The sequence below is a fragment of a genome, unplaced genomic scaffold, assembly GCF_019419815.1.
Source record: "Pyrus x bretschneideri cultivar Hongxiangsu unplaced genomic scaffold, Pyrus_bretschneideri_v1 Contig19, whole genome shotgun sequence".
NCBI lineage: Eukaryota > Viridiplantae > Streptophyta > Magnoliopsida > Rosales > Rosaceae > Pyrus > Pyrus x bretschneideri.
Window position 1 is genome coordinate 7,418,309 of NW_025999490.1, and position 11,692 is coordinate 7,430,000.

Genomic DNA, 11,692 nt, shown 5'->3' on the forward strand with positions numbered 1-11,692 from the left:
GACACATGAGAGGGAGACGGAGGACATCAGGAACCCGGTACCAGTCACCGGGAGTTAATAAAAAAAAATAGTTGTTATACGATTCAATCATTGACACATGAGAGGGAGACGGAGGACATCAGGAACCCGGTACCAGTAGATCTTCATGCCAACAGGATCCTCTCCGGATTCTTTTGGTGAGGATCCTAAGGATCTGTAAACCGTGTCCGTTGATCGTACATCGTGCAGTTAATTTTTGTCAAGTATTATTTGTATTTAATATTAAATAAAATATTTAAAATGATTTATGATCGCATGATTTACGATGCACATATATGATTCATGGATCCTCTAGGATCCTCATAAAGAGGATCCGGATTCATCTTCATGAAGCCCTTACGTGACATGAAAATGACATGCAGAAATTAGAACAGGGCCATGACAAAGAAATAAGAACAGCACCAATCAATGATTTTAAACAAGAAAAAGGAAAAGGGATTTAACAACCTATACAAGGTTGAAGAATACATCATCATAAGGTAAAACATTTGCAGCTACAAACATTTTTAATTTTTTATACTACAGCAGTCCCTAAGTGGCACATCTATAATTTTTTTACTCGCTTTAGGATGCAAAGACGCAGTCGTTTGCCAAGGGCCTCTAACTTCTCAAATTTCTCACCCTTGGGCTTCCTTGGAGCAATGGGAACTTTCTTCTTTTTCTTTTCCTCTTTTCTTAATTCTGATGATTTTTGTTGTATGCATCCAAGAGGCATCGCAAACACCTTAAGGTTCTTCTGCAGTCAAAAGGGACAACGTAAAATCATGAAACAAAAAACCTGAAATATATTTTAAATACTCTATGCAGTGCTCATACATGAAGAATGTGCAAAAGTATATTATGCATTATTAAGTTCCAGTCGATATGAATGTACCAAAAACATAACAGTGGTGTGTGAAGAAAACAAAAGTCTCTACAGGAATATGAAATATGAACGCATTCAGAGGATGGGTGTTGTGAGAGAATGAGAGACCTGATGACTGCTGTCAGCAGCTGTGCAAGCAGCAGAAGATTCTTCATCACTGCCTCCTAATGAAGAGCATCTGCCCCAACTCTCCCTGTTTGAGCTTGTATATGAACAACATTCTACATTCTCATCATTGGGCTGCTCCTGTAAAACCATAACTGCAGTATTTTAGAATTATAATCTGTGAAACAGACAAGTTGAAAAGTCATAAAAGATGATCTCTCATTTATTAACACGTATGCTGAATTCTTCTCGACTTAAAAGCACTTCATCAATGCATGAACTTACAACACTCCACTGGAACAAGAAACTATCATCTGCATTACCAAGCTAACTGAAAACCATTGCCAATCCATGGTTTTGTACTCTGATGCCTGACCTCAATTGAAAAGATGGGGAAAAAAAATCTAAAAGTTTACATCACCTCTAAATATGATGGTTCGTGACTGTTAAGTGTGTCAGCTTCATCATGCACAGAATCCTGCATTCTCAATTAAGTATGTTACAGACTGACTCAACAGAATGGAGAATATGGAGAGACAAAAGGCAAAAAAAACGTAAAAGAAAGGAAATACATACAACAGCAGCAGTCACTGGTGCAATTTCAGAAAGAAGTTCGCCAACACATTTTGTGGTTGAAATGGCAGGAGGAACAGAAGATGAACTTGCCACGTCAGTACCCGCAGAATGAACACCAGTAATTATCTCATATAACAAACCCTACAAAATCAAGGGGCCGGGACATTCATTTTAGTGCAGGAAATTGTGTAACATTCTATGGTAGTGGAGCACAAAGTAGACATCTATTGCACAATCCCAGATAGTCAATGTAAATGGCTTTGTTAATTACATGAGCTATAATAAAATGCTGACAACTGATCATTGTTAAAATATTATTGTGCATCACCTGCCTTAAGCACAGGATACCATTGAATTATAACTGGGAAGCCAGCCCTCGGGTGCATAGAAGAATTTTCAGTGAACCTTACCATTTATGACCAATGATAATGAGGACGGTGATTGTGCATGTGTATGTATTTGTTTTTTCGGCACTGAAATGTATCGTGATCTTGTGCGTGATGATGATGATGATGGTAGTGGTAGTGGTGGTGACTATGATATAAAAATGATGCATGACTGCCACAAGCTCTAACTTCCATCCTCTCACTTTGATTTTGGCAGAAAAGCCCTTTGGTTACAAAGTATCAATTGAGCTACAGTGCATTGACACAGATTCTTAAAAGCATAGGTACATTGGTGGGAGAGTCAACTTGTACAATACTAGCAGTAATCATAATAAAATTAACGACCAATGGTAACACAATAAGGTTTTCCACAATATATCATATGAAACAGAAATCACCTCATCCAAACCAGCACCAATCTTCAAATCCCCCAAATCATAATACTTCTCAAGCTTACATGAATGACAAGACGTTTGCGGGGGATGAAGAACATTATAGAAGAAAATGGAAACTGAATCATAATAAAACTGTGGCCGAGAAGAGTTGTGATCACCATCGAAATGTATAATATTTTTGTCCCCCTGCAAGGAATCAAAGATGTATTTATTTCTCATCAAGTGCAACATATTACTTTAAGGGAAGTGTAAGACCCTTCAACGAGACAATACCGCATAAGACTTGTAGATGATGTCAGAATGATGGGTTTGGATGAATTTGTCATCCTTAGCATGTCCAAATAAAGCAGGAATGAATGTTTTGGGTGCAACCTGCCAGTGTTATACAAATGGCCGAATTCAATATATAGTGGTAGATTAAAATTCTTTTCAGAAAAAAAAAATATATATACATATATGTACTGGTAGGTAATATATACACAATTATATGATTATATATGCGTATATATGATCAACTATTGGTTCAGCATGTGTCTAACTCATCAAGAAACGACACATTTTATGATCCCCTTGGCTAAAACAAGGGACACTCTGCTAGTGCCCACCCTGTAATGTCGTTCAATGATCCAAACACTCCATTTCTTAGGCCTCCTTTAAGAATAATCCATGCAAAAGACCAGCCAACTTCGGGAATTATTTATCCATTTGATAATCCTGATAAGTTTAGGGCATGTTTACATATAAGGTATGGGTATCATTCCAGTTCTTGTATTTACTAACAATCAAGGATTTGAAAGGGATGCGTTTGATTCCCATTCAATTGTTTACTAAGAACAAAGGAATGGAAAAATAAATAAATGCATTTGGGTCTGTTCATCTACTTGTTTAATTATGATTGGTTGTCTAAAGTTCTTATGATTGGCTTTTTTTGCAAGGATGGTCTTTAAAAGGCAACATAAAAAATAGACGGTCCAAACTTATTGGATTAGACAACAGAGTGGACCCCGCAGATAGCTGGGAAGGTGGGCTAATGATAACTCGTCCAAGGTTAACAAAACTATTATATAGAAGGACCTGCAAGCAATTAAGATCCATGATATCAAACTTTGCCTTCTTCTCAATTATCCGACGCATATATTGTACTGCCATCTTAACCTGGTTAAAAGGAAGAGATAAAGAAACCAAGGTTAAAAGGAAGGAGGGGTTAAGACTCAAGAGATAACATGTAAAACCAGAATGAATATAATTAATGCTTTATCAACCATGCAAGTGCTAATAATTTCTTAAAAATGATAATGATATTGGCAATTTCACATAAATAGACGATATTAATAAGAAGAAGAAAGAGTACAACAAAGAAAGTGGTCCAGCAAACCACCCCAAGCAGAAAGCAGAAAAAAACACAACTGCAAAAGAGCTAAAACACCCAAAAAAACCATAAGGCTGCCCCTTTCTATTCTAAACAAATTAAAGAGAGATTCCCCTGAACTCAAGGGAAACTGAGGCCCAAAGGGCAGACAAAAACTGAACTCTGTCCCATAGCTTTGCCATCGCGTGAACCAACCCTACATAACCTTAACTTTCTTACCCTTCTAAACAAGAACATGAGTTTGGCCAACAGAAAAGCAATACCGTGGAATTACCCAAGTTATACCCATCTTCCTGAGCAGCTTCAACCATTAGCGGAAGGAAACCAGACAGTGAAGAAAAGTATGACCGACAGATTCCAAATCAGACTTACACAAGACGGACCGTCGAGCCGACAAACTGAAATAAGGTCGTCCTCTTTGAACCATATCACAAGTATTGACCTTAGCAAGGGCAACAAGCCAAGTCAACAAAACCCTAGATTTCCTGATTGGCTGGGAAGGAGCAAAATAGCTTTTCGTGTCCTCTGCCTCCTCCCTCACATTCAAATTCCTTCTGAACACAAAATCCCAGTTGCTCTAGCCATTAGCAGGGTTCAAAATGCAAGAAATAACCATATTGTGACAAGTAAACAAGTTGTAAAGCCTTGGAAACCAAGATTCTAGTAAAGAGGTCCCCAACCACGCATCTTCCCTTAACTTGATTCTAGCTCCATTTCCACAACAAAACGACAGTTCACAATGAAAAATTGCATCCATGAGGGATGTCCTTCCATGGACTATGACATGTTCCACCATATGTAATGTTGGAGACCTATCCTTTGTTTGAAATCCCATATGTTCTTTTAAGGCTTTTTAGCCAAAATGGTCCCTAAGATTGGCATGACTCCTCACTTTGGTCCCTAACAACCAAAATCGATCAAAGTGGTCTCTGAGTTTGTCCAACGTAAATCATTTTGGTCTTTTGTGAAAAACATATCAATATCCTTGGTTAAATTCACATGTGAACAACCACTTGACCACCTTTTTAAGGGTATTTTTGTCAAACCAACCCCTCCACTTTAACGAGAATATGGAAAAAAATTTCACAGAATGACCAAAATGATTTATGGTGAACAAGCTTAGGGACCACTTCGAATTTTCACTGGCAGGGATAAATGTGAGGAGCTATGCCAATCTCAGGACCATTGGGTAAAAAGACTTCTTTTAATTACATGATGCCATAATTCCCCCAAGTATATTGAAATCTCCACAGCCACTTACCTAGGAGGGCTATATTTCTGGCCATCAGATTCCCAACTCCCAGACCTCCACCAACCCTACTCTTTGAAGCCGTCTCCCACACATGTCCAAACGAAACCTCTTATCAACTTCTCCCTCCATGAAGCCACTCCCATGGGAATCTTAAATAAGGATAGATAATAGATTGGAAAATTTCCCAAAACAGCATGGATTTGGTCAGATGGCCTCCCCTAAAAAGAAAAGCCGATTCCAGGTTTGAAGCCTCTTCTCAATTTTTTTCAACCACTGGGTTCAGAATGAGATGGCTCTAGGATTCCTGCCTAAAGGAAGACGCAAGTATTTAGTTGGCCAAGCACCGAATGCATCCAAGAGTTAGCCAAAATCTCCACAAAAGAGGCGTCGACATTAATGTTGAAAAGAGAGCTTTTTGCCTTATTCATCTTTAAGCCTGACCGCCCTTAAGAACACTCAAATAGCAGATGCAAGATTCTTCCAAACGAGACAGTTCCCTGGGAAAAAGAAAATAGTGTCATCTGCAAATTGCAAATGAGTAACCTCCGCTTCATCCCTTCCCACACAAATATTTTCAACTAATCTGAACTTTTCACACTCAATTAATCAGCTAAGGGCAACCACCATTAAGTTGAAAAGAAAAGGGGATAAAGGATTCCCTTGACAATAAACTCTAGTTACTCAAAATTGATAACTTAGCTGACTTAATAAACCTATAAATCCATGTCCTCCATCTCTGTCTGAAACATTTCATCTCCGTCACAAACTCTTGAAAATTCCACTTGACATGGTCGTAAGCTTTCTCAAAGTCGATCTCCAAAACCAATCCTTTTTTCTTCGATCTAGTCTCTTCTACTACTTCATTCAGGACCAGAATAGTATCAAGAATCAGCATATCTTTGAAAAAAAAAAAAAAAGCCCCTTAAGCTTTAGAGAGAATGACATGGAGCACTTCCTTAAGTCTTAAAGCTGAAACTTTGGCAATAATATTGTACATGCAAGTAACAAGGCTAATGGATCTGTAGTCTCCAATCTTCAAAGAATCACTCTTCTTCGGAATTAAACAAATACAGGTTTCTGTCGTCATTGTGTTAACCACCACATTATTGTGAAAGTCTGCCAGAATTCTCAAAGCACCATACTTGAGAATGTCTCAATACCTTTGGGAAACAGAATTTAGAAGAAGGCTAAAGTGAAGTCCAAAATATTTACTTTACCCCATAAAGCCTCCACACCCTCACCTCTATAATTTTCAAAAACCTTCTTTTTCATCTTCCGACCATTCCACCCAAAATACAGCTAAAATCTAGCATTTCCATATCTTTGATCCCTTTTCCACTTTCTCTACCACGAGGTGTTAAAAAATCTCAGCCCATGGATTACCCCTTATTTTAGCTCCATACTCTAACCAAATTATACATAAAGAGAGTAGTTTCTCTCATTCAAAAGTCTTGAATGTTATTTTGTAAGCTTGTGCTCGGGGTGTGCAGTTGACATTCTACACCCTGGCAAGAGATCATTTTTCCCATCTGTGTGAATAGGCGTGGGGTGTGCAGGCGTATGTGACTTTACTTAGGTAGGTTGGCAGGTAGGTTTGTATAAATTGTAAATCACGATCCTATACGGATTTCGGTTGGCAACATTGACCTTGTCGGGTTCTTAACTTATTTAGTGGTATCAAGAATCAAAACTATGTTTCTCTTTTATCAATTATGTCAATTACTAGTCCCAGCCATGTCATTTTCAGCCCAACTACAAGATTTTATGATCCAGCTGAAAATTTATTTTTTCAGGAGCACTTGTTTACAGGTTTTGCACATGATGAATTTATCCATAGTTTTTTGTGGATGCTGACAGAAATGTGTGTGTGTGTGTGTGTTGTGGGGGGGGGGGGGGGGAGGGAGGGAGAGAGAGAGAGAGAGAGAGAGAGAGAGATTGTACTGTAAATTTAGGAAGCCGAATCTTGTATACATCAACTAGTTCCATCATTAGAACATACAAGCTTGAAAAGGCACTATCCAACACCATTCCGGCTATGGAAGGGTCTTCTGCTCCATAAAGTAGGCTGCAATAGACATATGAGGTTAATTACATCAGGAGTTTCAAAAATATGCTTATGTACATGCAAAATGCAGAAGTATTTCTTTATGTTTGAAGAAGAATATAACCATCTTTTTTTTTTTTTGGTAGTGAGAATATAACCATCTTTGACCCAAAATGAATTTTTAATGTAGTAACAAGTTGAAAGAATCTCAGCAGACCCTTCCATATCCGAGTCAATAATACAAGTTAGTCTAATGACGAGTCAACAAATGACAAAGATTATGTACCATGTGACTGCACCCATCGATCGCCCCCAAAGACCTATACGCAAGTTTTGCTTTTTGCTTCTTAAATATGAAACCACAATCTTAAGGTCATCTCTCTGACACAGGAAAGAAAATAAATTACAAAACTGCACAAAGTGAGAAAAGTAAGCAGAAAATAACAATGAAAGTTACACCGTACCTCATGCCAACCAAGGCTGACATAATCACCATCAGATAATCCTGAACCCGAAAAATCAAGAGTAAAAACGGTGATATTTGATGGAAGAAGCATTACAGCAGCTTCATTTGCATCTGCCCTACACCCACTGCATCGTTTCCCATTACCACAGAGTAAGTTCTACCTCTTTATCTATAAAGCACCTTTAACACTCATGTACAATTATTTAAAACAAACCAGAGAGCTGTGCCGGAAAAGTGAAACTAATGTATGACATTCAAGAATCTGTTTATAACCACAATGTACAGGTGGAACCCAGAAAAGAAACCCAAGTGAATATATAATCAAATACACATTTACTTTGTTAAAAAGGAAAAGAAAAATCTCTCAAATAATCATTACGTACCTGTTTCCATGGCAGTATATAACACATGGAAGAGAAACATCTTCAGGGAAAGGTGAAGGCAGATAATGACTACAACGCAAGGTATGGCCCCTAGCATTCGTAAGCTGCAAGAATTTAATACATATAAACTAACATTGCTGCCAAGCAAAAACTAGAATGTTCTGATAAGCGGTAACTGGTGCCCATACTTGCCTCCAAGTCTTGTCGTTTGTATGCTCTGCCTGCAAGCGTGAAATCCTTTTCCCAAAGATATTGATCTGGGCTATACTCTGCCCTGTTTATCAACATTGCAGATGCGTAGAAATGGGCAAGCATCAAAAGGGAAAGAAACAAAAAAAATCACCAATATGAAGTTCAATATATCATTTTGAACTATGTTAATTGCAGAAGATATGATTTTGGTCAATGAAACTCAGAGCAAGAAACATCATGATTCATGAGATGAGACGCATACCTGGGAGGGCGAATGACAAAATTAATGAACTGATGGATCATCTTGCTTCCAAACGTCCCTCAAGGCTACTCTAACCCATAAGTCTGACAGATATAAAAAAAAAAAAAAAAAAAAAAAAAAAAAAACAAAAAACCTAAAAAAAAAACGACAGCAGCGGAGTCCAATTCCTGGCAACTGAGAATCCTCCCTCACTTCAAAATTCCCTCAAATCTGAGAAATTATTTAAGCTATTTAGCCGCCTATTATCATTAAGAAACAAGGAAGGAACAAAAGCCCGAATGATGAAAGGGAAAAGAAATAAAATTGAGAAATAGAATTCTCAGATCTCACCACCAACTCTTATCTTATGAACGCTCTATATATAATCATTTTCTAAGTTGCAACTAAATAGCGAAAAAGAGCAGAGCAGAGCTTTTTACCTAGGGCTGTTGGCTAGGGCTGGAGTATTGCCCCGTGAGCAACCACCAGAAACACCGTGAGCTCCAGTACCTAGCCGCAATTTCCCACTTTACAGTTGGATACAAAGAAACCCCAGCAACACAACGCAACAAATCATAAATCACGAAGTTTGCAGTGCTACAAAACAAAACAAACCCTCTCGCAAACTTAAATAATACACTTGTATATATGCCCACTGCGTGAAATTTTTTATTTTGATTGTTAAAATTAAGGGTAAATTATACTTTCATACCTCAGGTTTGAAATTTATTTCAATTCCTTATAACATTTTTAAAACATTTCACTTTCATACCTTAACTACTATTTTCTTTCAAAATAATACCTCCGTTAGATTTTCCATCCAATGATCTGTTAAATGCTGATGTGACTGCCACGTTGCAAAAAAAAAAAAAAAAAAATTATACATTAACAATATTATAATATTAACCCTAAAAAATAAAAATAAAAATAAAAAAAACCAGAAAAACCCGAACCCAACCCAGATTCCCTTCCATCCCCCTCACCTCTCTGCAACTCCTATTTACAAAATCCATTCCCTTAGAAGAAGAAGAAACCAAACCCGTCTGTTCCCCCCCTCCTCGGCGACGGTTGCAGGTACAAAATCCCTTCCCCTAGAAGAAGAAGAAACCAAACTCATCTGTTCCCCCCCCCGGGGGATGACCCACTTGCCTTCCCCGCCTGGGCGACGGTTGCAGGTATTTGGGTTGCGGGGGTTTCTAAGAAAACTAGTGGAAAAAAAAAAAAAGCAGAGAAGTGATTAAAGGTGGGGGCTTGGAGGTGGGAGAGGTGGAGGGGGATATGGGTTTTGGGGGAAGGAGATGCGTGGAGGCGGGAGACGGAGGGTGACAGGGGAAGAGGCGGGAGAAGGGTGGAATTTGAAACTCAAACCCTAGAGAGGGAGAGGGAATGAAGGAATTGAAAAAAGGGTGTCAGGGAGTGTGTTGGGGCTGGTGTGGAGGAAGAAGAAGAGTGGGAGAGATCGGTAAAGGGGTGGGGATGGACGAACAGGAAGGAAGAGATGGGTAAGGGGGTGGGGATGGGATGTGGGGTTGCGGGGAAGGGGATATAGGTTCGGGTTTTTCTGGTTTATTTTTTTTAATTTTTTTAGGGTTAATATTATAATATTGTTAATGTATAAAAAATTATTATTTTTGCCACGTGGCAACCACATCAGCACAAATGTGGCAGCCACGTTAGCATTTAACAAACCATTGGATGGAAAATCTAACAGAGGTATTATTTTGAAATAAAATTGTAGTTAAGATATGAAAGTGAAATGTTTTAAAGATGTTGTAAGGAATTGAAATAGATCCCAAACCTGAGATATGAAAAGTGTAATTTACCCTAAAATTAAAGGAGAGAGTAAGAAAGTGAGACAAAACGTGGGAGAGGAGAGAGTGGAAGTGAGTTTTTTTTTTTTTTTTTTTTTTTTTTTAATTAGAGATGATAGATTTACATCGTATTGACACACCCCGAACGGGATCAGGGCATGCTGGCCGTCACATGGAAGTGACGTAGCCATGTGCACAGTGCGGAAGCTAATAAAGTAGTAACGTAAAAGTACGAATAATTAAAAACTAGCATACATAAGGTAGAAGTAATAAGTGCTAGCGTAAGTGAGACACAAGTTCAGAGCATAACGCCTAAAGTAGTCCAAAATAAAATGACGCGACAACAGTACACCCGAAGGTAGACCTACGCTGGTGAACGTCTGTCAGAAATGCCGGGAAAGCCCTCTGGGAAACCACCAGACCAACTAAACAGCTAGAACCTGGAGGGGCGCAAAATAAAAGCGTGAGTGGGCAAAAACAAAGCTTTTGGAAAACCATTTAATAAATAAGTTATAACTCCTCACCGTAAAACCTGTATACTTCCCAGAAAATAAACATATGTACGTATATATAGATATGCCAATCATGCTCAAGAATATGCCATGTCGGAACCTCATAATGAAATGCAAGTGCTCAGGTATAAGTCACATTAATAATATATAATCTGGCAGCCGGAGTCACCTAACGTGACCTGTACGGCTGCATCTAGAGCTCAGATCTCAATCACAATAACTAAACCTGCCCACGAGTCGGAACCACCTAAAGTGGTCTGTACGACAGGCCTGGGTGTAATACATATGAACGCTCTAGTGCTACGATCATGTGAAGGCTGTGCGAATAATCGCGGGTCACCTACGAGTCGGAACCATCTAAAGTGGTCTGTACGACAGGACTGTGCACCTAACTTGGATCCAAGCTGAGCGTATGGTGCGGGAGGTGAACAACACGTGAAGGACTGTGCCCTACTCTGGGCGGGAGCACTAACACCGGGGGTGCAGGTTATGAGCTCTCTAAGCATCTCGAATCACTACTAAATATAAACATGAATAACACTTACCTTGCACTTACCTGTGCGTCCGCAGCACCCAATATGCATATGTATATATATATATATATATATATATATATATATACACAACTAATAATGCAACTAACGATGCATAAATAACGATAATCTAATGCATGGCATATGGCAAATAGTCCTTGAATTTCACTATGAGTTTAATTTAGACCATAAACTCTCATATTAATTTCTTTAATCCTCAAACTTAACAATATGTTGCACCATTGGTCCTTTTTAGTAACTCCATCTATTTCTTTGTTAAATTTAGGAATATATTACGAACTTTAACTTTAAACTTTAAAAAACAATAGAAGAAACTAAAGGTAAAATAAAACTCTATAAAATAATGACTAAAACTTAATAGAAAATGAAATTGAAATATAAAAAGACGAAATAAAAACGGTCGATCTGTAAGTTTTTCTTTTCTTTCTTATTTTCTCATTTTTAAGGATGTGGGATGAAGTTCTTAAATATATCACTCGATTTAATGAAAAAATATACGCGT

The 11,692-nt window shown here is 38.2% G+C and overlaps 1 protein-coding gene across 4 annotated transcripts; it reads right to left on the reverse strand.

Annotated features, from left to right (window-relative positions):
- Positions 1–429: 429 nt before the first annotated feature.
- Positions 430–8,926, reverse strand: LOC125468279. 4 transcript variants are annotated; one of them, XM_048582493.1, is made up of 14 exons: positions 8,754–8,926; positions 8,335–8,544; positions 8,073–8,154; positions 7,881–7,984; positions 7,496–7,622; positions 7,318–7,412; positions 6,929–7,052; positions 3,441–3,521; positions 2,640–2,738; positions 2,370–2,552; positions 1,586–1,726; positions 1,431–1,487; positions 1,013–1,150; positions 430–775 (listed from the first exon to the last, which is right to left on the reverse strand). In XM_048582493.1, the coding sequence occupies exons 2-14, from the start codon at positions 8,373–8,375 to the stop codon at positions 584–586; spliced, it is 1,464 nt and encodes a 487-aa protein (XP_048438450.1). In that variant the 5' UTR covers positions 8,376–8,544; positions 8,754–8,926; the 3' UTR covers positions 430–583. The 4 variants fall into 4 exon arrangements, with proteins under 4 accessions (XP_048438450.1, XP_048438452.1, XP_048438453.1 ...); XM_048582495.1 differs by having other exon boundaries at positions 7,496–7,536; positions 7,881–7,970; positions 8,069–8,154; XM_048582496.1 differs by having other exon boundaries at positions 7,496–7,536; positions 8,069–8,154; positions 8,754–8,925.
- Between the last annotated feature and the right edge of the window lie 2,766 nt (positions 8,927–11,692).

Coding starts and splice junctions, on each gene's coding strand:
- LOC125468279 (XM_048582493.1), bottom strand. CDS start 8,375: ATGATCCATCAGTTCATTAATTTTGTCATTCGCCCTCCCAG. Junction 2,553..2,639: donor TCATCTACAAGTCTTATGCG/GTATTGTCTCGT, acceptor GATTCCTTGCAG/GGGGACAAAAATATTATACA. Junction 1,727..2,369: donor TTGGTGCTGGTTTGGATGAG/GTGATTTCTGTT, acceptor TTGATTTTGTAG/GGTTTGTTATATGAGATAAT.